Source organism: Stigmatopora argus, chromosome 6 (genome assembly GCF_051989625.1).
Source record: "Stigmatopora argus isolate UIUO_Sarg chromosome 6, RoL_Sarg_1.0, whole genome shotgun sequence".
Classification (NCBI taxonomy): Eukaryota; Metazoa; Chordata; class Actinopteri; order Syngnathiformes; family Syngnathidae; genus Stigmatopora; species Stigmatopora argus.
Window position 1 is genome coordinate 18,437,501 of NC_135392.1, and position 27,568 is coordinate 18,465,068.

The following is a 27,568-nucleotide window of genomic DNA, read 5'->3' on the forward strand; positions in this document are numbered from 1 at the left end:
ATTCATGTAAATATATAGTTACATTATTTAATATTGATTAATGTAATGTAATTTTTATCCATCAGAGTGTCCAGCAGGAATGTTTGGTCTGGGTTGTCGTCACCATTGTCAGTGTGAAAATCAGGCGTTGTGTGACCATGTGAGTGGCGCTTGCACATGCCAGGTGGGATGGACCGGAACCTTCTGCGAAAAACGTAAGACAAGGATCTTTCCACCAAATGCTACTGTTTATATTTATTTTCTATATCCTATTAATTCAGTAACAACAATCACTGTATACCTTAGGCTGTCCTCAGGGCTACTTTGGTTTTGACTGTCAAAAGAAGTGTGCATGTCATAATGGTGCCCACTGCAATGCAGTCAGTGGGCATTGCTCATGTGCCAAAGGCTGGATAGGACCGTTCTGCAACCAAAGTGAGTGAGGCCAAACAATATGAAGGAGCAATCCACCTCTGTACTGTTTCTAATTTTTAACTTTGTCATTGTTTGGCATGATTTTAGGGTAAATATGTGGGCAAATAAGCGACAGTGGGTGATTATGTTTTAATAGTTAAGAAATAAAAGTGTCTTCATTTTTTTCTAGTATCCCCCCCAAAAAGTCATTTTTCATTTTAGTAGTGTTTGATTAGCTGGGATAGGCTCCAGCACCTTTGCGGCCTTTGTGAAGATTGGCGGCAGGGAAAATAAATAAGTGATTGTTTAAAGTTTTCCATTCATTCATACATTTTCCCTTGCCAGGGTCAGAGGGTGCTGGAGCCTATCCCAGCTGACTTCTGGGAAAAGCCGTACTATACCATAGACTGGCCGCCAGTCAGCCATAGGGCACACAGACAGAGACAAACAACCATTCACACTCACAATCACACTGCCCCTCACACTGAAGTCAGAAGTTGAAAGAACCACTGCACCATAGAGTAGCTAAAGGTTTTCCAAAATATTTATACTGTACTACACCTTTACTTATGAAATGAATTTGTTGCTTAAGTAGTTTCATGAATTGAATTTTTCATAAGTACAGTCACATTTTACATGTAAATGCCGTAGAATTTGTTCCAAGGGTAGGGTTAGGCTAAATCCTATAACAATTGTAAAAGTATTCCAATTTTGTATGAAATACGTGGAAGAGGAGACAAACATTTGGTAGCTGATTTGGTGAATTATTGATCCAAAGACGATTGCCTTTGACAACTTCTCATAATTTTCCAAAAATGTGCAAGGCATACTTTTTCCAACCCTGAATAACTTTCTTTGAGCCCATGATGAACAAAAAAACGAAAAAGAAAGTTGAACTCAGTGCACTCGGTAAAACTCACAAAACAGCGTGTTAGAACTACGTGACGAACGAGGCTTGAAACCACACAAAAATAATCCGCCGCAGGTCCCTTTTATCCAATGGGAGGTGAGCGAGGTCTTGGGAGATAACCAATGGGAGAGCAACTCTGTCACACCAATTTAAAACTAAAATGGATTCTACAAGTGTACAGTGGTACCTCAACATATGATCGTAATCCGTTCCGAGACTGAGATCGTATGACGAGATTCTCGTAACTCGAGCGTTCGCTATCGATGGACTGTTTGCTGTTGTATTGCCTTCAAAATGTTCCCAAAATGATGCACACAAATGTCCTCACAATAGGATAACGCACGACCACTTGCCAACGAGAAATAGTCTTTAAAGAACGATCGCGGGAGCTTCTTTCCTTAGAAAGAATAACAGGAAATAGAATAGTTGAGCTTACCCACGTATTGATTGTGGGTAATGAAGTTTTATTCTGAGAAAGGTTGCCATTGCCTATGGGTGTTGTGTGCACGAGTATACTTCATTACCCAGAAAGCCCTCTTTTTGCCTGCGCATGCGCGTTGTGCGTTTCCTGTTCGTAGGAGAAACTCGTCTGAATTAATCGTTCCGTGCTCGTAGATATTGTTATACACGAAAGATATGCAAAAAAGAAAGTGCCATGGCCACCTGGCTTGGTCGCATCACGAAATTTTGATCGCATGACGGGCGAATTATTCGATCGAAATTTCCGCCGTAAGACGAGAATTTTGTATGACGAGCGGTCGTATGACGAGGTACCACTGTATTTGTGTTTCGGGGAATGTTTGAATTTTTGAAACCTCGCGTTCATATATTTATTTTTTATTTTGATCTAGACACCAAAAAAATCCCATTGAGGCATTTCGTAACCTGAATATTTTGTATGTAGAGATGTTTTCTATGTAGAAGTACCACTTTTTTGGTTAATGGCTATGACGAGAAATTTTGGAAAAATTGTAATGCAATTTTGTGGAAATACATCTAATGTTCCCTGCTCATTTTCATGGAATGGCATCCACCTCGATCCTATTGGCAGCGTGCACGGGTGGTTTCTATGGTGATGGCTGTAACCTGACCTGCAGTTGCCGTAACGGTGACCTCTGTCACCCGGCCAGTGGGGTGTGCCTATGCAAGCCGGGCTGGACTGGACCCGACTGCGCACAAGGTGAGTGCAGGTAATGACCAGAATCAAAAACAACCAAAGGAGATAAAAAATGGCACTGTCACCTAAGTAAAAGTAAAGAAGAATTGAAAAAAGTAAAGAATAAATTGTGTGAATATTTTTTGTGTGTGGAGCTGGCACAACCATCAATTACATCAATCAAATCAAATCCAATCAAAAGCTTTTATTGTCATCATACACAGCTGCATATAACGAAATTGGTGGTGCTGCTCCACAAAGTGCGTTTTCCCAGTAAAAAAAAACACATAGTAAATAGTAATATAAAAAGTCACTAGGTAAATTCTAAAATATTGCACAATCTAAGATATTGCACATTGTTATTGCACACCCCGAAGCTATTGCACAGAAGGGATTGTGTGTCGTGCTAACGCAAGTTCAGAGTCCTGATGGCTGCGGGAAAGAAACTGTCCTTAAGTCTATTTGTCCGTGCTTTGTGAGACCTGTACCGTCTGCCAGAAGACAGCAGCTGGAACAGGTTGTGACCAGGGTGGTATTGGTCCCTGACAATGTTCCTGGCTCTGCTGAGGTAGTGAGGGCTGGCAATGTCATCCAGTGAGGCGAGAGAGCAGCCGATGATCTTCTGGGCAATGTTGATCACTCTCTGCATGGCCTTTCTGTTTGCTGCCGTGCTTCCAGCGTACCACACTGTAATGCAGTATGTCAGGATGCTCTCCACAGTGGCTCTATAGAAGGTTACCAGAAGCTTAGTGTTCAAGTTGTTCCTCCCGAGTACCCTTACGAAATGGAGTCGTTTCTGGGCCTTCTTCACCACTGCTGTGGTGTTGGTAGAACAGGAGAGCTTGTCCATGACGTGGACCCCCAGGAATTTGAAGGACTGGACCCTGTCTACGCATACTCATTTATGAGGAGTGGGGCCAGATCTGTGCTGCATTTGCGAAAGTCCAGGATTATTTCTTTAGTTTTCGTGGTGTTTAGTGTGAGTTTGTTCGCTATACACCACAAAGACAGTTTGTTGACCTCATCTCTATAAGCAGACTCATCCCCCCCTGAGATGAGTCCGACCATAGTGGTGTCATCAGCAAATTTGATGATGGAGTTAGACTGGTGGGTTGGTGTACAGTCGTATGTGTACAGGGAGTACAGAAGAGGACTCAGTACGCAGCCTTGAGGGGAGCCAGTGCTCAGTGTAATGGAGGAAGAGAGGTGGGGACCAAGTCTAACAGTTTGTGGACGTTTGGTTAAGAAGTTCTTAATCCAGTAGCAGATGGAAGAGGATAGTCCAAGGTGGGAGAGTTTGTCAGCCAGAATGTCCGGTATTATAGTGTTGAAGGCTGAGCTATAGTCAATGAAAAGCATCCTCATGTAGTTCCCATGGTGCTCCAGGTGGCTCAGTGCTGTGTGTAGTTTTCCCTCACACACCATACTTTACTTTTCTTTATTTTATTTCATTTATTTTATTTTTCTATTGTAAAGAAAGATAACAAAGCTTATAGTCAATTGAGGCTTTTATGTCATTAAAACAATATACAGCCATACCTCTACTTTTTTCGTAACTTGAAAATTTCGTAAGGAGAGGTGTACTTTATATGTAAATTCTCTAATTAGTTCCACGGTCCTCACACAACTTCGAACTAAACCCTTTAAAATTGGTCATAGTGTCCCAATTTTGTATGAAAGATGTGAGGAAAGAGACAAAAATTAGAGACAGTTATAAGGAAATTATTTATTAATGTCTTAAAATTAAAAAAAGCATATGAAAATGTGCCATGTACCGCTGAAATAGTTACCTCCGCGGCCATTATTATAGGAGACGTAATACCCGTATGTGTCCGCCAGTTGGCGGCAAGAGCCCATTCTACCAGGGCCGAAGTCCGTCCACCTTGTAGTACGTTTTAGAGTTTTACCTGTGCCCTGTGTGTGTGTGTGAAAATGTGTGTCGCGTTGCATTTGTATGGTTTTTAATCGATTAATAATGCAAAAAACACTGTTTTGTATTTGGGCCAATCCGGTAAGGCCCTCGTGTCAGACTCATCGATTGTAGTTGTAGCTCATAGTTAACGTGCTTGGTATAAAAAATTTTAGAGCCTATTCCAGCTTTGTTTGGATTTTGAGTCGCCATTGAAAATGCCTCCTAAACCTCCTAGGCCATCTAAGGCATCCAATAAATCCAAGAAAAAACGAGACATGATGACAGTCACTGAAAAAGTGACATTGCTACATACCATATTTATTCACATGTAAGCTGCCCCCGCGTATAAGCCGCACTCTTAAAATTGCCTTAAAATTGTTGATTTGACAATTTCTCACATATAAGCCGTATATTAGGGGGTACAAATGTGTTACTTTGAAGGGAAAATCTGAAGAACAATCATCGCTCATGGTATTTCTGGGATACTGTATGAATCAAAAGCACATGATTAGGGTCAATATCATAAGGAAGTTAATATGCCCGTCTTTGTAAATGCAAAATATCAAATTATTCAATTTGAAAAAAGAAATGAGTCTATCTTGATGAGAATCTGATGCTTTTTGATGACAAAATTTACAATTTTATTAGCAGAAGTTGAAGGGATGTTGTGGGTGCCAAATTGCTTCTAATGTCGAAATATCTCTTTTTTTTCCCCGATGGTTATTATTACTGCAGTAGTTTTTTCACTTTCGAACAAGAAATAAAAAAAAGAAATCAAAGCAGAATTGTGTTTTATTTCCTAATCACAAATGTACAATGATTCCCTTTCAAAAAGGAAGTAACGTAAGCACAACCAGGAAGTGTGTCTGTAGCGGTATAGTGTTCACCAAGTCTCTGGGTGTAATAACAGCATGAGATACACATAATGGAGGTATCAAGGCTGATATTTTAACAATAGACCACAAGACCTATCAGCCTTAACAACTATTGGGATGTGCTGACATGGTAAACTCTACGAACACATCTGTCAAGGCTACTCGCGTCTGGCCAGTCAGAGCACCTTTAACTAGGTAAGACGCCGGCACCCTAGGTAAGACGCCGGCGCCCTAGGTAAAACGGCAGCGCCCTAGGGAAGAGGGCGGCGCCCTGGGTAAGATGGCGGCGCCCTGAGCGAGCAGTGACAGACACAAGTGAGTTTTTTCACGTTTTATGCAAGATAGTTTTTTTTTCCTTGATTGTCATTCATACACGTCAAAATCAATTTTGTTTAGGGTTTTATCTGTTACTCTTTTCTGTATTTTGAATTAAATGACCGTATTGCCGCATTGACTTGCATTATGGCGTTTTGTCTTTGTCACCTTGCAGTTTCATGCACGTCATCTTTTTATGCGCATATAAGCCGTACCCTCGATTCAGTCATTTTTTTTGTCCGTGAAATGCGACTTGTATGCGAGTAAATACGGTATGCTATAGGCGTAGCATGCCATTGCGGCATAAAGGAATCTGCCGTGCATTATACCATGAAAGAAGTGAACATTTGGACAACGGCAATTATATCCTTTTCCAAGTACACCAAAACATAAAAAATGAACCAACATTGAGGATTTTACGCCGTAGATAATGTCGAAAAGCTGGCATGATGAGGGGACAGCAACACACTAATCGAGAGACTCGCCCCCGGCACCCCTCAACTGATGAGGACCTTGTCAAAATGATCAAATCCCGAAGTGAGGAAGAAGAAGCAGCGGACAACGACGAAAATGAGGATGAAGAACGTGGTCTTCCTTTAAGACATCTGCAGATCTTCAATATGGCACACAGTTTGAAACAATGGGTCCAGGACATTGATGACAACATGGTCAGAGACATTGAATTTGGCAATTGTCTTGACAGTGTCATGTCTCTGTACAAAAGCATATTTGTACAAGAAAAGAAATGGCGGTCGCCATGTTCCTTGTGCGCCGAAAACCTCTCACAGAAAGAAGCTTCTCCTGTTGCCCCTACGACACCCCCTGAAGATTCGATCGATGATCCAATGCTTCTCGAATCTGTCAAAGAGGACTTGGACTAAAGCTCATATAACCTGTTATTTTTTAAATTATTATTTAAATCAAGCGGAGAGGAACTATTTTCACTATGAGTTCAGTACTTAAAGTATTTACATTTTTGTATGTATAGATTATATTTAGATATTAACACATTGCAGTCTTTTAATAAACATGACTAATATTTAATAAATGCACTTGATAATTGTACTTGTGTACTTTTTGTATAGGCGTGAAAACATGTAGTATGGTACTAATAATAGAGGTGATCCTACTCTGCGGTTTTTCGATTACCGCGGCCATGTCTGGTCTACATTATCCGCGAAATTCAAGGGATTACTGTACCGGAATCTTTCCCTTTTGACATATCTGTTTGCCCCATTTCAATAGTTAAGGATTTGTGCACATTTTTTACATTAAATAATGTTTTAATCAATTTTGATCCTTTGGACAAGTTTAAATAATTTAATTAGTCTGGGAAAATGGTGACAGTGGGAGTTTAATGTTAACCTTACTATTATCAATAGATGAGAAAGCAGCGTTTCTTCTCAGACTGCGTTAAACATCACATGATTTTCAGCTTTAACTTTACATTCGGAAAGCAACCAATATTTACTCTCCACCACTGCAATCCAGTAACAGTAGAATTTTCTTTTCCAGAATGCCCTGCGGGTTTCTACGGCGCTGACTGCCAGCATCGCTGCTTGTGTCAGAATGGAGCTACATGTGATAAAAGCAGTGGAAAGTGTTCCTGCTTCAGTGGCTGGACCGGAAGCGCTTGTGAACAGGGTAAGAGGAAATCTCCGAATGGATAGATTTATTGTCATTTTATTTTGGGAAGTTTGCCCATTATTCAGTTGACTGAAGGAAAAACAATCAGAACTCCTGGCTCAGTTTATAACTTTACTGTGTGTGTTCCTGTGCAGTTAAAATTTATGAGCAGTTGTTTCTTATTGTACATTTTAACATCAGTTGCTAATTATATAACTGGAATGAGAGTAACGAGGGGTGAAAAAAGTACAGTGGAAATCGTATTGTGCATCAACTTTTCCAATGGGGAAAAATGTAAAGAAAGTTCTTCTTGCTAAAGGTCACACTGTAGTAAGCATAAAATTGTTTTTTTGGTATATATGACCTTTAATAATAGTCACAAAAGTGTAAAATTAAATGACCCCCAAGCAAGCAGATTTGCGTCTCATAAAAGGTTAAAAAAAACATTCTTTGGGCATCACGTGGCCACTCAGGACCATGTGTTTGACGAGAGAGGGAGCGAGCAAGAGAGAGAGAGAGAGATTTGAGCTAAACCAACCCCATCAGCAATTGCATGTTTGAACTGAGGTGCTTAAGGTTTTGTTTTTGTTTGGTTTGGTGTGGTGCCATTTTAATGGCATTATAAATAGAAAATATATTTTTACATACAGTGGGCAAATAAGTATTTAGTCAACCAAGTTGTGCAAGTTCTCCTACTTCAAAAGACTAGAGAGGCCTGTAGTTATCAACATGGGTAAACCTCAACCATGAGAGACAGAATGTGGGGGGAAAAACTGTAAACATATTGTTTGATTTTTAAATAATTTATTTCCAAATTAGAGTGGAAAATAAATAGTTGGTCACCTACAAACAAGCAAAATTTCTGGCTGTCAAAGAGGTTTAACTTCTAACGAGGTCTCCACTCGTTACCTATATTATTAGCATCTGTTTTAACTTATTATCGGTATAAAAGACACCTGTCCACAACCTCAGTCTCTCACACACACACCAAACTCCACTATGGCAAAGACCAAAGAGCTGTCGAAGGACACCAGAGACAAAATTGTAGACCTGCACCAGGCTGGGAATACTGAATCTGCAGGTAAAACGTTTGGTGTAAAGAAATCAACTGTTATTGCCAACAAAGGGTACATAACAAATTATTGAGATGAACTTTTGGTATTGACCAAATACTTTCATTTCCACCATGATTTGCAAATAAATTCTTGAAAAATCAAACAATGTGATTTTCTGTTTTTTCTCTCTCCACATTCTGTCTCTCATGGTTGAGGTTTGCCCATGTTGGCAATCACAGGCCTATCTAATCTTTTCAAGTAGGATAACTTGCACAATTGCTGGTTGACTAAATACTTATTTGCCCCACTGTACATATTTCATTCAACATCGATATAATTTTCCATGGGTTTATAGTGGGTAGTATTAAAGATTGTTGAACGAACTATTCTAATTCATTCATTCGTTCATCTTCCATACTAGTAGTGGTGTGCCATCAGGGCCTTCAAGGCCTTCTCTGCTGGCCTAAGAAATATCTGAATCATATATTATATTTCATATTGGGTAGTATGATACTACCCATCCTCGAAAGGGTTGCGGGAACCTAACTGAGCTGTCGTCGGGCGAAAGGCTAAGTCTAATTCAATGTAAAATATGCCTCTACTCACGAACAAATTGTTTAAGTAAGTAGAGGTTCCACTGTATTGTCATCAGCGACGTAGCGTTACTCTATTTGATGACACAGAGTGTGCGGCGGGACGATTTGGCGTCGACTGCCAGCATGAATGCGTGTGTGAGAACGGAGGCAGCTGTGACACACAGACGGGACATTGCAGCTGCATCGGGGGATGGACAGGAGAACGCTGCCACAAAGGTAAGAGTTGGAGCGATACGTTCAATGTCTTTTGTGACTTTCACTTGCACTTCCAGCATGTGAGCCGGGCACATTTGGACACGATTGTAAAGAGAGGTGTCAGTGTGAGCATGGGGCGTCATGCCACCATGCCACAGGCGACTGTCAGTGTCCGCCTGGGTGGAGAGGAAAACACTGTAATAAAGGTACAGCTAATGCTTGACCCTCAATTTTTTTCAGTTAATACAGGCTTTTGATGCAAGTAGTATAGCCATTGTGTTTCTCTCAAGAAAATACAATACAAATAAGTTATAGCAGACACAACCAAAAGTGTTTCAATTTTTTTTTTTTTTACAGTTTGTCTGCCAGGTTCTTTCGGCCTTAGCTGCTTACAACTCTGTAGCTGTTCTCCAGGCACTCCTTGCCACCACGTCTCTGGAGAGTGTGGCTGTCCGGCAGGGCTCACAGGCAACGGCTGTGAGCAAAGTGAGGTTTAATGAAAAAGAATGCCATTCGAGTTTCTCCTCAAGTGGTTTATTAGTCCAACCTGTCTGTTGCTCTCTCCATGTCAGCCTGCCACCCTGGAACTTTTGGTCCAAACTGCAATGAGGTTTGCCTGTGCTCCCAAACAAACCAACTGTGCCACCCGGTGTCTGGATTATGCTACTGTGCACCTGGCTTCTATGGGCTCCAATGCAACAGAAGTAGGTCTCTGTACACACTGATTTTAATAGACGTACTTAATTCAAGTTTTTAGTACAGTGGTACCTCGACATACGATCGTAATCCGTTCCAAGACTGAGATTGTATGTCGAGCTTTTTGTAACTCGAGCAAACGTTTCCCATTGAAATGAATTGAAAACAAAGGAATTCATTCCAACCCTCTGAAAAAACACCCAAAACAGGATATTGGATTGGAAAAAATTGGTTATTTCTTCTAATTCGCCATATATTGACAAAGTAATAAATAACGAGTGGTTTAATAGTAATAAAATGTGTTTAATAGATGTAAAATTTGACGCATTTCGCGGAGGGGAGAGACAACGACACACACGGAGGCGGAGGTGGGGGCTGTTCGGGGGGACTTTATCCACGGCAACAACGCACTCGTAAACGAACAAACAAATTTAAATTAACTTGGATAAATATATACAGACACACTCAAACATAAGTTTAATGTAACTTTACACAAAACTGAATTCTAGTTTTGTCTTTTGTTACCTTCGTTTTCCGGGTTAGAGGTTTGCCACGCCTCCACCCTCACGTTCGCTATCGATTGGCTGTTTGCTATTGTACTCCCTTCAAAATATTCCGAAAATGATGCACACAAATGTCCTCACAATAGGATAACGCACGACCACTTGCCAACGAGAAGTAGTCTTGTAGTATTAGCGATCGTTCCGCTGCTCATAAGAACATCAGGGGCACTGGCTCGCAACTCCCTCGTTGTAATAGCTCTGGTCGCAACCGCCTTGAACGGTGCCTATGAGAGAGAGTTGCGACCAGAAATATTACAAGGAGGGAGTTGCGAGCCAGTGCCCCTGATGTTCTTATGAGCAGCGAACGAGAAGTAATATAATACTCCTCGTATTAGATAATAATAACAGGAAATGCAACAGCTGAGCTTACCCACGTATTGATTGTGGGTAATGAAGCTTTATTCTGAGAAAGAGTGCCATTGCCTATCGTGGTTGTGTGCACGAGTATACTTCATTACCCAGAAATCCCTCTCTTTTTCCCGCGCATGCGCGTTGTGCGTTTCCTGGTCAAAACTAGTCTGAAGAAATCGTTCGGTGCTCGTAGATATTGTTATACACGAAAGAGATGCAGCAAAAAAGACAGTGCGCTACAATGATAAACAGCCTCTCATGTCATGGCCACCTGGCTTCGTCACATCTCGAAATTTTAATTGTATCGCGAGCTAATTATTCGATCGAAATTTTCGTCGTAACACGAGCATGTTGTATGATGAGCATGTTGTATCACGAGGTACCACTATCAGGTTTTGAGCTTTTGACTTGATGAATTGATGCATTTCCATTTATTTTATCATCACCATCGTGTGTGTTTCCTTCTGTTCAGCATGCGATGCCAGTCATTACGGTTCAGACTGCAAGTGGGATTGCGAGTGCCAAAACGGCGGGGTGTGCTTGCCGGCCACTGGCGCCTGTATATGTCCTGCAGGATACATTGGTGCATGCTGCAACACGAGTGAGTCCTCAAGAAACAAAATGTCAACATCAATATGTCAAGCAATTGAGGTGAGCTTTCATTTGACAACAGCGTGTCCCAATGGTCGCTATGGAGTGGACTGCTCTCAAGTGGCCCACTGTGGAGATAATGCACAAAGCCACCCAGTAACTGGTCATTGTGCGTGCCCGCCTGGACGGAGAGGACCTCACTGTGCACACGGTGGGTGCCTTCAGGTTGAAGGAAAAAGACACAAGGGACCACAAACATGAAGAAAAATATTAAATAGGCTAAGAAAACACTAAACAGCCCATATATATATATATATATATATATATATATATATATATATATATATATATATATATATATATATGTATGTATGTATGTATGTATGTATATATATATATATATATGTATGTATGTATGTATGTATGTATATGTATATGTATATATATATGTATATGTATATGTATATGTATGTGTATATGTATATATATATATATATATATATATATATATATATATATATATATATATATATATATATATGTGTATATGTGTGTGTATATATATATATATATATATATATATATATATATATATATATATATGTATATATGTATATATGTATATATGTATATATGTATATATGTATATATGTATATATGTATATATGTATATGTGTATATATGTGTGTGTGTGTATATACGTATACATATATATGTATGTATGTACAGTTGTGGTCAAAAGTTTACATACACTTGTGAAGAAGGGCCAATGACCCCAAACAAACATCAAAACTGGTAATGGAATGGCTAAATCAGGCTAGAATTAAGGTTTTCAAATGGCCTTCCCAAAGTCCTGACTTCAACCCCATTGAGAACTTGTGGACAATGCTGAAGAAACAAGTCCATGTCAGAAAGCCATCAAATTTAACTGAACTGCACCAATTCCGTCAAGAGGAGTGGTCAAAGATTAAACCAGAAGCTTGTGGATGGCTACTAAAAGTGCCTAATTGAAGTAAAAATGGCCAAGGGACATGTTACCAAATATAAGCGCTGCTGTATGTATATTTTTGACCCAGCAGATTTGATCACTTTTTTCTGTTCACCCATAATAAAGTCATAAAAGATCCAAACTTCATGAATGTTTTTTTGTGACAAAGAAGTTAAGTATCTGTTCCAATCACTCTATCAGAGAAAAATCAGAGTTGTAGAAATAACTGGAAACTCAAGAGAGCCATGACATTATGTTCTTCATAAGTGTATGTAAACTTTTGACCACAACTGTATGTATGTATGTATTTATGTGTGTATATATGTATATGTATGTGTGTATATATGTGTGTACATACATACATAAATGCATGCATACATGTATACATGCATACATGTATACATGCATACATGTATACATGCATACATGTATACATGCATACATATATACATACATACATATATACATACATACACACATACGTGCATACATACACACATTCGCACACACACTCATACACACACACACACACACATACATACACGCACATACATACATGCACACACATACGCACACGTACATACACGCACACGTACATACACGCACACATACATACACGCACTTACGTGGAGCACCCTAAATTTGGTGCCCAGCCAATTGGCGGGCAAAAGGAAACCAACCAGCCATTTACTCTCACACTCATACCTAGGTGCAATTTAGAGTGTTCAACCAGCTTGTTTTAGGGATGTGGGAAGTATACAAATACATTTAGAGATTCTGCTGTGATAAATATCTTCACTAACAATGCATATATTTTGTTTGTTTGATCAGATTGTCCTAAAGGCTGGTTTGGGTTGGACTGTAAGTGGGCTTGCAACTGCAGTAAGGGCGCCGCGTGCCACCCGGCAACTGGGAACTGTGCGTGTTTGCCGGGATGGACTGGACAAAACTGTGATACCGGTAACATGTGGCGCGATCTCAAATTATCCAAAAGGAGTGTTCATGTGGCAACTTGTCTTCATTTTCTTGCCTCTTAGAATGGCCAATGGGTACAGTTGGCACCGACTGTCGCTTGACGTACGCGTGCAAAAATAACGGTACGTGCGACCGAGTGAGCGGGGCCTGTCACTGCAGTCCAGGATACTACGGGCATGTGTGTCAACACGGTGAGGAAAGCACACAATTGTTTTTATAGTCCCTACACCAGTATTTACCAACTAGTGATGTCTTGGTCCTCAGTGTGTCCGCAGGGTACATACGGTGCACAATGTCAGCTGCGGTGTGACTGCGAGGTGGGAGCTTTGTGCCAGCCGGTATCTGGTCAGTGCATTTGTCGTCCGGGGCGACAAGGCGCTCGGTGCGGTGAAGGTGAGTTCCATCATCGGAACCAACCTCTTTGCTGCTACCTGGTGGCTCATTTACGTTGTGAACATTTCTTTTCAGTGTGTGACCAAGGCACATATGGACCCAACTGCACAAAAGTGTGTGACTGTGATGGTGATGCGCCATGCAATCCCGTCACAGGAAGATGCCTCTGTGCAGCAGGAAGGACCGGAGAGAGATGTGACCTCGGTGAAAATTTAAGAACTTATTAACCCTGTATAGAGCAAGTAACTATTTTTAGGCATGATACATCCAATATTAGCAGCTCTTATTGTATTCTTGTTTTTAAAATTATTAATCACTATTGTATCTTTTCCTTACAAGGGTCGCGGGGGTGCTGGAGCCTGTCCCAGCTAACTATAGGCACCAGGCAGGGGACACCCAGGTTTGGTGGCCAGCCGATCGTAGGACACAAGGATACGGACAATCATTAACTCACATTCATACCTATGGGCAGTTTAGAATGTTGAACCAGGATTCCATGCATGTTTTTGGGATGTGGGAGGAAACCACAGTACCCCGAGAAAACACACACAAGCCCGGGGTTTTCTCGGGCATAGTCCACACAGGAAGGTCTGAACCTGGGATTGAACCCTCAATGTTAGGACTGTGAGGCTGACACGCTAACCACTCGGTCACCTGGCCTCATAAAAAATAAATTAATAAAATGGAAATGAATTTAAATAGACCACCCGATGGTGCAGTGGTTCTTCTGGCGGACTTTGGTGTGGGCAGTCTGGGTTCGATTCCCACTTGGTAGCAATGTGAGTGCTTGTCTGTCTCTGTGTGTCCTATAACTGACTGTCGACCAGTCTAGGGTGTAGTTTGCCTTTCGCTCGAAGACAGTTGGGTTAGCAACTGCCGCAACCAATGTTCCCTCTAATTTTTTGTTTGTCTGGGCAGAAAGACAACCTCCCTGAGCACACTGAGTACCGGTGTGAGCAACATCATCATTGCTCGCAATGGGCACACACCAGTATCACACCTGCCATAAGCAGGTGTATGTCTACTACACATAAATGATTTAGTAATAATAAAATGTAAATTTTTAATATCTATGAATGGGCGGCCCAGCGGATGAGTGGTTCGCGCGTCGGCCTCACAGCAAAAAAAAATGGGATTAGATTTTGTGCGCTCCATATGATTTGCTGTGCGCAGAGAAGACGAGAGTAATGCGCAATTGCCTTTTGAGGATGGGCGGTATGGAAGATAAATGAATGTTATGAATGAATGAATTTAAATGGAAGACTGGCTGTGAAGGCTCATGTTTTGAAAATGGATTAAATGTTCAACGCCATGAATGGCAGGCAATAGGTGTGTGCCCTGTTAGGGTTGAAAAAATATTTTTTCCATCCAATTTTTTGGGAGCATCTCCAGTAAAGAGCTCGTTACAATGTTACAATTATGAACACAATAAATTCAGTACAGACACCCACACATATATGACAATATATTTATATATTAATTCGTAAGCAAAAGCTGACTTTTCGGTGTTATGCATTTCGAACTTGTGTGACAGAGTGCAGGGAGGATCGTTTCGGACCAGACTGTACTCAGAGCTGCGAATGTCAACATGGCGCTCGCTGCGACCCGCGCAACGGCCGCTGCAACTGCACGTCCATGAGGATCGGGTTTTCTTGTCAGGACGGTGAGCTCCAGTTCAATTTCTCTTAATGTGCAGACGCACGCGCTTCCACTTGCATTTGTGTCTCATCAGGGGGACCTCCACACCTTGCACCTGGGAGGAGTCTGGAAAGTTCATCACATGAAAATGCCTTATAATGTTTAATTAAGTGGAACACAACGAATGTTCGTTTTGATTCAAAGTTGCATGAAAAAATTCCGCAAGGAACGAAACTGAGATGAGATTGCACTCTAGCACATTTTTTTTTCTTTTCCTGGTATTTTAGGGGGTATTCTGTGGTAAAGATTTTGCCCTTAAAATAGTTTTGCAATTAATGTATATCCTGTGTTTTTATTTAACTGAAAATGCTGGAATTTTGTTTTGTTTGTTTGTTTACTATGCAACGTCTCACTTCAGTCAACAAATTGTATTACCTGGCTGTTTATTTTTACGCTGTTTTTTTCCATCTTGCAATGTAGCAATAAAATGTTTGCCCTTTTATTCATAAAAAGGACTGTTTTACTTTTGTAAAAAAAGATTGTGACATTAGACAAGTCAAGTATATTTTATGAGAAGACATTTTTTTCTGCAAAAGGTTACTGGAATAAACTAGTTCATGTCAAAGAAGTCTCAGAATAAAGGTGTGTTACTCTGAGAAGATGAGTTATATTTTTTTGGGCCATATGAACCCCTTTTCCAGGATTAAAAAAAATATATATATTGCAGTTAAGTGAAAAAAAAATATTGGATATGAAAATAAAACAATCTTCAGGGAAATTTTTAATGGATGGAAATGTATTATTCAATAAACTTGATCAAAATAATTCATACATTTTCATAAAATCAAGTATTACTAAAAGTTTTATTCTTGTATTTTAAAAAAATGCAGGAGGTTCTATTTTAAGAGTGAAATGTTTGAAAATTGTTTTAAAAATATGTGACCATGAAAATAATGAACAAAATTGCAATTATAAAAAAACATGAAGTAATGAAAAAATTCATTAAAGGTGACAAATTTCCATCCATTACATGCATAAAAAAACTTCATATCTACCATTCACATGATTGCTTTTGTACATCAAGCTAACAACAACAATGCCTTTTTATGTAAACACTAATAGTTGACATTTGCTGTTTGTTGGTTCTGTAAAGAGACGCAGACACTATTTTAATTTGCCATTCTTTTTAATGATGACGAAGTTGTATATCCTTTTCTAGATTTCAGATTTCAAGCACAGTGCAGTTAGCAATGCCTGCGAAAGAACATACAAAAAGAATGATTTAAAAAAAAGGCAGAGGCGATCACTACTGGAATATAATGTACTATATATATTATATACAGGGGTCTCATTATGTAAATGAGATTGTTGTCTCCCTCTATTTTTTTCCAGGTCACAACGCTGGACAGTCTTATCGAGAGGGGCGAAACAAAAAGCAGGATGATAAAATCTAATGAATTGATACAGGTGAAAACATAAAAATAGATTTTGTTTTTTGCTTCCATTATTGAAGTATGTCGCCACCGTGGTGAGGGTGAAATGCATCCTGAACATTGAGGATGTTTGATGGCACACTTCCATCTAAAACAACTGATGCAGCACACAGCATTCTAATGGGTTAACATACACAATCCCACGTTTCTCCCACTTTCAATCATGCCTTCATTGGGGGTCCTTGTGCTTTCAAGCCAAAAATTGAGCATGAACTGGGGGTACCTTTTTAGAAATGTTTGCTTTATGTAGCAAAAAGGTGACAGCAATTGCAAAAATTCAAAATCGAGTTTATTACCTGTTCACATTGTCCTTTACCAAGTGTGTGGCCTGGATAAAAGTGTATTTCTTGTTAGAGTAATTAATAGACAGGATTTTTACAGGTGCTATGTTGAAAGTCAATTACTGGACATGTGCTGTAATTTCTCAATTAAAAATGAAATAGCTGGGAAGTCACTACATTAATTTAAAGCAAGCAATGCTACTTACAGCACCTGCTGCTCATTACTTTTTAATTTGCATGCAGAGTTTGTGTTTAATGATAATACTTCTATTGTTTATCAAGTATAAAGCAAAGAATGAGCTATGCATGAACGTCAAATGTTCCATTTGCTATTTTATGCTTAATGCCATATTTTCCTTCATTATTTTTGCTGTTAGTTGTTTAAAAAAAATCCCAACTCACTCTCACATTCCATAAAAACATCTGCTCACTTCCCTGAGCTGCTGCCACAATCAATTCCTTTCTTTATAATGCCGCCACAAGCAACTTGGTCATACCAAGGTCACAGTTGGTAAACAACTTATTATGTGTGGTACATGTTGAAATGGCGCCAATATATTCTGATTCTTTATAATACTGCATATGCATAGTAGCGCACATGCTCAACAGGAGTTTTAGTTTATATTTTGTTAAACTGAGGAGCATATTTTAAATTATCTACCATTTTGTTGAGCTAAGAAGCACTGTTACAAATACAAAATGTCAAAGTTATACAGAACTGCCAACCTCCGTCAACCCCATTTCAGGAGTACCCTTGTCCCATTTCCGGAGTGAATGCGATTCACGCAAAATCGATATAAAATGTAAAAAAAAAAAAAAAAAAAAAAAAAAGCATAGGACAATTTAAATCAAACTGTTATTATCACGTTTTAACATTAATTAAAATATTGTGATTTTGCAAACCATTGAAAAAGTACAGGATAATGACAATAAATTTATCTTTGTGTTTGGGTCCTTCTACGTGCGTTTTACAGTCAAGATTCCAACATGTGTCACGCTGAAGAACACTTTCATGTCATGCAATGTGCAAATGTCAGTCCTTTTGGAGCCGGTGTCAACATGGGATATTTCGTCGAAGAAGCAGCAATAAAGTTCAGATAGTGTCTGGATTTCTTAAAAGTTTCATCCGAATTGCGATCCATTTTTTCTAATTATTCAGAGGCATATTGATAAGACTTACCTGAGCTGTGTACACCTACTTCCTTTAGAACAACCCCGGAAATAATAAGAATTGTTTCAAAACAAAAGACTGGTTTTTTAGTCAGCCGTAATAATACTTCCCTTATGAAGAAAAAAAACTGAAACGAATAATGTTAAAGCGATAGAGGCTACCTATGCAATCGATTCCGAATCAATTGCCACGTTGAAGTCGCACAAGACGAATCATTTGTCAGAACTTGTAACTCGGATGATTCACAATGCACTCGTGTTACCGAATTCTTCTGGTTTCAAGATGGCGGAAGCCGTAGCGATGGTGTGAATTTCGAGGAATTTAAATTGGAAATATGGTACTTTTTGGGGATTTCCGGAGTTTAGGGATGTTGTCCGGAGTTTGCGTTGCGTTTCCGGAGAAACTCCTGAAATTCCGGAGTAGTTGGCAGCTCTGGTTATATGAACAATGTGTCCATTGAAAATGTAACTCCCTCTCCCTCTCCGAAGATGACAACCTGACACAGGTGCAGGTAGTGTAGAACCAAAACAGGCCTCCACTTCAGTCCAGTTGCAGAGGGTATTATTGCGGTCCTTTATTGTTGGTAGTAAATTACCCCTCATTCGCAGATTGTTGCCAACCCTCCCACTTATATGGATTGGATGTCTATTGCTGCCCATGCAAACCAGTGAGTGAAATTGAGTTGAGTGTTTGATTAGACTTGGCTGATATAACGAATTACTGGGGGGGAAGTTTAATTCGCCCTATATTACAGCAATTTAAAGCTAACTACACAGGCATGTTAACACTCTCCGATAGAGAAGGCCTACATACTTCGTATACAGATACCTATGCTTCTTTAAACTAACAGTAATGTTAAAACTAAGATGCAGGCATGCTATCATCACCTTTAGGTGAAAAAAGCCATATAGTGATCACCCTTATCTTAAGGTTTCTCTTAGAAGCTGAAGACTGAGTTACACAAATTTACGGCAAAAAAATGAGCCTAAGTGAACCCTTCCTAAAGCAAATGTCAAAACTTAAGACAAGGGCATCTTTCATACCTTGATGGTAAACAAAGACAAAATGGCTGCTTCTCCAGCGAATAATTAAAAACTAAAAACAGGCATTATAACACCTACTGATAGTGAACATTAGCTAAAATTTCCATATCTTAGACCTAAATATTAAAGCTTAAGTTATCGCTAACGTGAGATAGACAGGTTTGCTAGTCAGGTGCTAACTCTGCATATCAGGCCAATGTGGGGTTTAAAAAGGCAGCAGGAGTACGAAGCATCGGAGTAAAACAAAACAAAAAAATTGCATTATAGAGAATGTCTAGATAAGGAAACCACCAGGAGGCGACTTCTTGTCTCGTGCAATGTGTGTGGGCAAAGAATGGAGTGGTGACACTGACCATACTAAAGTGCTGATTGTTGTTGGAAAAAGACACCAATAGAAGAAGACGTGGAAGATAACACAAACACGTGTTCTTCGCATATGACCTTCAGCTTGGCAGAATAACATCTGACCACTCAAGCCATCATGTGCTTATGTTTTTCACTCGTTTCCCTTTTGAACGTCTGATTTTCAAACGTCTTCGAGACGCCCGTTTTTTCCCATCTTATCCCTGGAAGTGTGAGCAAAAGAGCCCCCTGCCCCCCCGGTGGCCTATTGGTGCAACCACACTCATGCGCCAGGAATTTGAGGTTAAGGGGATTAGATGTCTTGGAGGGCCGTAGGAGGGGGTCTCGCTTGGTAGAAGCTCAAGCAAACGGAAGATCAGGCAAAAAGGCGGGGTGCGCTGCAGCTACCGGGGGTTAAGAGCGGTAGTCCTTTTTACTGTACGGCTTGTTGCCCAGGATGCTGTCTACCTCGTGTGCGATGGATGATGACAGCTTGGGGAGAACCTGCAAAGGAAGAACATTTAAGAACAGTTAATTACTTCAATAATAAGAAGTATAGAGCGCTATGAATTCCTGGTCTGTTTTTATGCATAAAGCCTTACACTAAAATTCCTTCCACGCACATTAAAAAAAATCAGATTTGCATTAATTCTATTATTTTTAGAAAAATCAAACGATACTTGCCCAAAAAATATTTTTGCGGGCAGTGGGAGGAAATGAGATTGTCTCTTTCTGCATTTTTGGACAGTCTTATCGAGAGAGGCAAAACAAAGAAATATATACAGTAATAAATACTTCGACATACGAGTGCCCCGACATATGAGCAATTTGAGATACGAGTAAAGTTTTGAGCAAATATTTATCTTGAGGTACGAGAAAAATTTTGATATACGAGCATACAGCGTACGCGAGAGGCTGCTCATAAGAACATCATGGGCACTGTCTCTCTGGTCGCAACTCCCTTGTGTAATGTCTCTACGAGCACTACGTTGCATTTTTTTCAGTGTTTTTTTCCGTTAGTCAGTGCGAATGGCGGAGCTTGTTCGCTAATACGCGAGGAGTACTACTTCACGGGCAAGTTGGAAAGTGGTCGTGCGTTATCTTATTGTGAGGACATTTGTGTGCATCATTTGGGGAATATTTTGAAGGGAAGACAAAAGCAAACAACCCTCGATAGGTTCCTTTTAGCTACAGTTGAAAGTCAGGGTTGGCAAATAGAGCCAACCCGGGAGAAGAAAGGTATAAACATTTAAAACAAAATTAGAATTAAGTTTAGTGCAAGGTTAGATTAAATTTATTTTTGAGTGTCTGCATCGTAATCCAAGTTCATTTAAATTTATGTTGCTACGAGCGCATTGCCGTGCAAAAAGTCTCTCTCTTTGAAATTGTAATTTCTTGTAAACTGTGTGTGTATATGTGACATGCTAAAGTGTTTAATTTATTATTTTATTAAACAAATAAAAGTCTTAATATACTTTTAGCCCGCGACGACGCCAGACAGCTCGCCGAACAGACACATTGAGACTAATAGTATATTAATTGTAATTTCTTGTAAACTGCGTGTGTGTGTGTGTATGTGTGACATGCTTAAGTGTTTAATTTATTATTTTATTAAACAAATAAAAGACTTAGTATACTTTTAGCCCACGACGACGACGCCAGACAGCTCGCCGAACCGACACATCGAGACTATTAGTATATTAATTGTAATTTCTTGTAAACTAGTATAAAATGTGGGATGGGCACGGGCGCGGCAAGTTTGTCTATACACACACGCCAATAAAACACAACTTATTGATATTTTATATATTAGATATATAGATACTAATGCTTCGCCGACGAAATGTCCGGTCACGGCAATTTGGTGATGAAGAATGCCTATCCCAGCATGATGGAGTACCTTTGCCATAAAGCAAAGGTCATAAAAAATGGTTTAGGGAAGATTTTTGGCCCTTGGCCAGGAAACTCTCCAGATCTTAATCCCATTGAGAAAACTGTGAAAATAATCTTGCGTAAACAAAAAGAATGTCATAGCCTTCAATCCGTGTCACAGCCTTCAATCCGTGTCACAGCCTTCAATCCGTGTCACAGCCTTCATCCGTATCACAGCCCTGCATCTTTGTCATCGAGACTTCGTATGTAACGCAATCTTCTTGCCCTAATAAAATAGTTGATGCACAAAGGAGAGTCGGAGATTGGACAGCGGAAACGGTCGAAAATTGTAGAGTAACTGTCTTTTCTCTCCGTGCTCCCTTTCTGCAGAAGCGTCAAAATCTCACTCATCTGTCTTGGTGTGCTTACTTGTGTATAAAAGTGTATTTCTTGTTAGAGCCTTGTTGAATGTTCATCGAGGACTGGACAAAAACCTCTGGACAATCTTCAAGAGGTGGGTGGACAATCAAAAACCCACAAATTCTGACATGTCCCTCTTTACTGCATGGCGGCGCCCATTAACATTAACATGGTTCCTACCATGTGAATTATGTACAAAAGAACGCCCCAGTGTAGATTCATTTATGCCGCAAAGCAATGTTCCCTCTAATTTTTCGTTGGTCTGGGCAGAAAGACAACCTCCCTGAGCGCACTGAGTACCAGTATGAGCGACATCATCGGTACTCGGATGATTCGCCTAAAGACGTTTCGCCGACGGACGTTTGACAGACGGGCAGGTCGCCGAATGGACGTTCGGCTGAACGGAGGTTTCGCCAAAACGGGATTCGCGCGCTTGCCCCGCCCCCGGATCGTGTGTGTACAAGTTTTTCAACCTCGGCCCGCGGGCCATATACGGCCCGTTAGGATTTTTAATCCGGCCCGCCGCCGGCGTTGTCCAAATTATAGTAAAAATCAATGTTAGTCAACCATCAATGGCAGCCCGGGAATAAGCACTCTTGGGCGGGCATGGCAGCCCGGGAATAAGCACTCTTGGGCGGGCAGATGTAGCAGAACCGAGCCGTAAAATGACAGCAATCAGGTCAAATCCATCCTAAAACAGCATTTAATGATTAAATACAAATACTGGAGCTCTTTGGACATTAGAACCGAGCCCAGGGAAGTGAATTCCTCGGTAAAATGTCGCGATGATGTCGCGATGGAGGCAAAAAAACGTCCATATACGTCCATTCGCCAAACGGCTCAAAATGCTCTCAAATTCGGTCAAATCCAGCTGAAAACAGCGTTTAATGATTAAATACAAATACTAGTATTTGTATTTAATCATTAAACTAACAAATACTAGTATTTGTATTTAATCATTAAACGCTGTTTGAACGAACGTTCAGTCGGGGACCTGTCCGTCTGTCAAATGTCCGTCGGCAAAACGTCTTTAGGCGAATCATCCGGTCACGACATCATCATTGCTTGCTATGGGCACACCAGTATCACACCTGCCACAAGCAGGTGCATGTCAATGTTCCCTCTAATTTTTCATGTAAAACATGCTGTAAAACACGAAAAACATAAGAGTGGACAGCGCTACTGCCACTGGCTGCCGCTTAAACGGTGCCATCATGGGGAAAGGGGTAAAAAAATAAATAAAAAAATGGGGATTTTATTTACTGCGCGCCATATGATTGCTGCTGCGCAGAGAAGACGAGAGTAGTGCGCAATTGCGCACGCGCGCAGCTTAGAGGGAACATTGCCGCAAAGGCGTGGTACACCTTTAGCATATCAAGGAATGTCAATATTTAGGAGGAGTTTTCAACGGCGACTCAAAATCCAAGCAAAGCTGGAATAAGCTCGGTGGAGTTGGATTTACTCTGCCTTCTGCACAGGTAATGTGCGCGATTTGAAATGTAATCGAAAGAAACCAGGAAATGGCATTTCTGCTACGGTGAAATATCACTTCTTCTTCAGCACGGAGTGCCACCCAAATCAGCACCCAAGAAGAAGCGGCCCCCTGACTTCGGACATTTTTTATTCTCGGTCTTCCGCTTGCGAGTTTTGGCGTGGATTTTTTATACTTAAGATAAAAAAGGCGATGATGTAAGTGGTGAAAGATCACAGTATACAGTACAGTATCGGCATCGACCTATACCTCACTGTTGGGTGTCGCAATTGATATCCAAAAATTGTTATCACTGACTGCAACACTAGTTTTCAGTAAAACAGGGGTGGCCAACTCCGGTCGCCGAGAGCCGCTATCCGGTCTGTTTTCCATATCTCCCTCCACCAAAATACCTGACTCAAATAATTGGGATTGGTATCAAGATTCGATTAGGTTAGAATTTTATTTCATCCCGTATTCGGGAAATTTCCTTGGTTGCAGTAGCAAGACAGACACACAAGATATTGTAGACCTAGGTAAAAAACTGGAGCCACACAGAGCTTGCTGATGAGTTGATCATTTGATTCAGTTGTGGTAGAGGAGGGAGATATGGAAAACAGACCGGATAGCGGCTCTCGAGGACCGGAGTTGGCCACACCTGCAGTAATAGGGGTAATTTAGAGTGTCCAGTCAGCCTACCATGCATTTCTTTTTAATGTGGGAGGAAACCGGAGTACCCGAAGAAAACCCACGCAGGCCCGGGGAGAACATGCAAAATCCACACAGGTGAACCCAGGTCTCCCACTGCGAGGCCGACGCGCTAACCACTCAACCACCGGGCCGCCCACATTATTAGATTATTAATTATTATTAATAATGAATAAATTCAGTTCTGAGATTGAGGGTTCGTTCATTTGTACTGTTATAGTCATCGTATAATTTTTCAGAAAATTATTAAAAATATGATACAGGATGACATTTCTGTTTCAAGGAAAACTGCAAAGCCCACCGGAGATGAGAGCTTAACATTTCAAAATGGGAGATCTCTAATGGCATGAGGAGGAGAAAGAGGATCCCCCTCCTTAACTAACTACTGGAAACATCCATAGGGTACAATATTATCAGCAGGAGGGGGAAGTGGCCTTTAAGTCCCCCCTGTGGCAACAGATGTGATCCTTTGTTGACCTTATTAGGAGGGAGCAGTGCTGCACTCAGCTATTGGAAGGTGCTGCAGAAAAAAATGACAGAGAGGCTCACGTGTTCCTTATCGAGAGGCAACATGAGGCTCTTTGTCACCTAACTCACACGTGCCCATACCTTTTACACAATACAGACACACAGTCAATGCTCACCTGAATGGCTCCTATGTTCTCCATGAGCTGGTCAGTGTTGGATGCTCCTAAAAGGACAGAGCTCACCCCCTCATTACGTAGACACCATGCTGCAGAAACCAGTAGACAGACAATGATTGATACCACTACTTACACATTGAAAGGATTACACACACAAACCTGCCACCACCCTAATGCTAATGATAGACAAACTGTTAACCATGAGTAAGTACACTATTAACATTTTATAATGGCAACCCTTGAAAGTAAATATGTCTCTCCTAGTTATTTTGGTGCAAGTCATTCAAAAAGGCAGAAAATGCAAATACTGGGGAGTTACTATTGAGAATATATTTACATTCTTAATGTAAACTTGATTACTTACAGTGTTCATTCTGTCACCAAAAACACTACTTTACGGGGACAAAAAGTTACCAAACAGTTAAATTCAATTTGGGGTTATAATTCAAATTATTATCATCACATTGTACTGTGCCCAGTGGCGAGTGTCACAATTCTGGGATCGAGGCGGGTCCTCACCGTGTGGAGTGACAAGACAGTGAAATAGGTGAAAGTTAATCTGCAAAGAAACTTAACTTTGCGGTTGATGGGCTTTTCTTTGCAATAAATCTTTCCAGTTAATGAGTATTTCTACTCAAATGAGGAGAGTTAAAAACATTTAAACCAATTCAACACCCGGGCCCATTTGGCGAGTTGTTAGCACGTCAGCCTCACTGTTCTGAGGTCGAGGATTCGATCCCATGTCGTTCCTCACTGTGCGGAGTTTGCATGTTCTCCCTGTACTTGCGTGGGCTTTCTCCGGGTACTCCGGTTTCCTCCCTTATTCCAAAAACATGCCTGGTAGGCTGGTTGGACACTCTATATTGCCCTTAGGTATGAGTGTGAGCGTGTATCATTGTTCGTTGCCTAGTGCCCTGTGATTGGCCGGCCACTGATTCATGGTGTCCCCTGCCTGGCGCCCGTAGAAAGTCTCATCTCATTTCATTTTCTGAACCGCTTTATCCTAGGGTCGCTGGAGCCTATCCCAGCTGACTTCGGGCCAGGGGCAGGGGACAACCTATATTGGTGGCCAGCCAATCGCAGGGCACAAGGAGACAACCAACTATTCACGCTCATACATACCTAAGGGCAATTTAGAGTGTCCACTCAGCCTTTGGAACACATGAGGAAACCGGATCAAACCAAAAGTTGCTGTGCAATATGAAATAAAAAAATAATCAACTGAAGACATCATCACCATTCGCAAGCAGACTATTTTTACCCTCAGAAAAAGAAAGTGTAAATTTACCTCACTTTTGGCCATTTACAAAAAAATAAAATGAAAAATTTGGATAAACTTAACCCATTTTAACCCAAAATAGTTTAATATTTTTGCAACGTTTTCAGAACATTTAAATAAAATGGGGAAAAACCTTGATATCAAGTAAGAAAAATATTACAGGCTGTCCTCAAATGAGGACAGTGGGTTAAAGACATTTTCAATAAGGCTGGTCTTTGCACAGGTATTCACAAGGAAGTGGGAGTCAGTGGGAGGTAAGTGATCAATTTTATTCTTTGTTGGCATCGGTGAGGCAAACCTTTTCGCAGTCGCCGGGATTTGGTTGCGCTCGGGAGGTGATGCGATGTATCCATCACGGCAGAGTGCCAGCAAGTCTGAAACTATCACTTGGTTGGGCTCTTGCCTGGGAAAAGCGCACTTTGTGGAGAAGCACTTTGATTTTCGTCATACGCAGCTGGGTATGATGACAATTAGGCTTTTGTCTAGTCAATGATGATGACAAGCCTAAGTCTGATTTTTATTTTATTTTTTTTAAGTGTTGGACTAAGTAGTTGCACTCCATCGATACAGCCCAAAACAACAGGGTGTACAGGAAGCTGCTGTTATATAGTTTATATTCAATAGTGGAGTGTCACAGTGATGTAGATGATCACCAAGAGGACATAAATCGTTGCAAGCATCTCCACCAGGAGTCCTCCGAGGATTTATGGTAATTCGAAGTGACGAGTGCTTGGGTTAAGGGGCTGTGAAAGCTAATCCATAAACGTCATCTTCCTGCCAGCATGACGAATCTGCATTGCAATATGAGCAGGCACTCCAATGTTGACTACTCGTTATGTGTTAACAGCCCTTATAAGAATGCCTCCTACTTTGGCTTGTTATTTCCTTGTGCACAATCTTACTTTCCTGGGAATCAATATGGATCCACTGGTAGGATTTACTAATGTATATGTTGCACACCATCTTTCGCTGAAGCCAGAAACTGCAAAATGCATGTTGGCACCATGCATCACAACACAATTTTGTGTTTTGCGCAGAGGCACTTACATTCCCTATGTTGACAGTGAGTCACAACACCTCAGTGATCATAAACATCTGTAGATACAGATATCTGATCAAATTTGCTTCAAAATAGATACAGAATTCTGTACAATGTACTAATAATATTTACCATTTAAAATATATGACAAACAATCATTGCCTTACAGTAGGTCAATTAAATGTTTGTCCTATGGTGATTAACATAACAAAACTAAACCAATAGTGTTGTTGTTATTGATGTTAGGTACTATTGGTAGATCGCACGACAATAACAATTTGATCCCTCCTCTCTGTCGGTTTCCTTAGCTAGGGTTCTTATGAATTCGCCATGTCCGCAGTAAGCTTTAGCATATATCGAGAGTGTCTTCCAGAAACTGGCAGTATGACAGAGTGGAGCTTGATTCAATCCTTAAGCCGAAAAAGCCCCACAAGGTCATCTTTGATGATACTAGCCCATACCAATACCCCTCGTCCACCTTGCTGGTGTCCAAGTCGGACTGGAGCTCTGTGTCCTTTACCGATCCAGCCACAGGCCCACACATCTGGCCCATCAAGACTCATTCAAGTCTCATTTC

At 40.6% G+C, this 27,568-nt stretch overlaps 2 protein-coding genes across 5 annotated transcripts in view; one reads left to right on the plus strand and one right to left on the minus strand.

Moving 5' to 3' along the window:
- megf6b (multiple EGF-like-domains 6b) overlaps window positions 1–15,704 on the plus strand; it is an 83,008-nt gene extending 67,304 nt beyond the window's left edge. For 2 of the 3 annotated variants that reach the window (XM_077603515.1, XM_077603517.1), the window contains 16 exons: window positions 66–194; window positions 286–414; window positions 2,355–2,483; window positions 7,077–7,205; window positions 8,926–9,054; window positions 9,111–9,239; window positions 9,391–9,519; window positions 9,606–9,737; window positions 11,116–11,244; window positions 11,317–11,445; window positions 13,054–13,182; window positions 13,260–13,388; window positions 13,462–13,590; window positions 13,666–13,794; window positions 15,125–15,253; window positions 15,323–15,703. In XM_077603515.1, the coding sequence (XP_077459641.1) occupies window positions 66–194; window positions 286–414; window positions 2,355–2,483; window positions 7,077–7,205; window positions 8,926–9,054; window positions 9,111–9,239; window positions 9,391–9,519; window positions 9,606–9,737; window positions 11,116–11,244; window positions 11,317–11,445; window positions 13,054–13,182; window positions 13,260–13,388; window positions 13,462–13,590; window positions 13,666–13,794; window positions 15,125–15,253; window positions 15,323–15,387 (2,003 nt within the window). In that variant the 3' untranslated portion in view covers window positions 15,388–15,703. Of the gene's footprint in view, window positions 1–65; window positions 195–285; window positions 415–2,354; window positions 2,484–7,076; window positions 7,206–8,925; window positions 9,055–9,110; window positions 9,240–9,390; window positions 9,520–9,605; window positions 9,738–11,115; window positions 11,245–11,316; window positions 11,446–13,053; window positions 13,183–13,259; window positions 13,389–13,461; window positions 13,591–13,665; window positions 13,795–15,124; window positions 15,254–15,322 lie in introns of all 3 variants that reach the window. The other variant, XM_077603516.1, reaches the window with a different exon arrangement.
- A 691-nt stretch (window positions 15,705–16,395) lies between these two features.
- kcnab2a (potassium voltage-gated channel subfamily A regulatory beta subunit 2a) overlaps window positions 16,396–27,568 on the minus strand; it is a 124,463-nt gene continuing 113,290 nt past the window's right edge. For both annotated transcript variants that reach the window (XM_077602491.1, XM_077602490.1), the window contains 2 exons: window positions 24,674–24,762; window positions 16,396–20,062 (listed from right to left, as the gene is read on the minus strand). In XM_077602491.1, coding sequence (XP_077458617.1) covers window positions 19,973–20,062; window positions 24,674–24,762 — 179 coding nt within the window. In that variant the 3' untranslated portion in view covers window positions 16,396–19,972. The remainder of the gene's footprint in view (window positions 20,063–24,673; window positions 24,763–27,568) is intronic.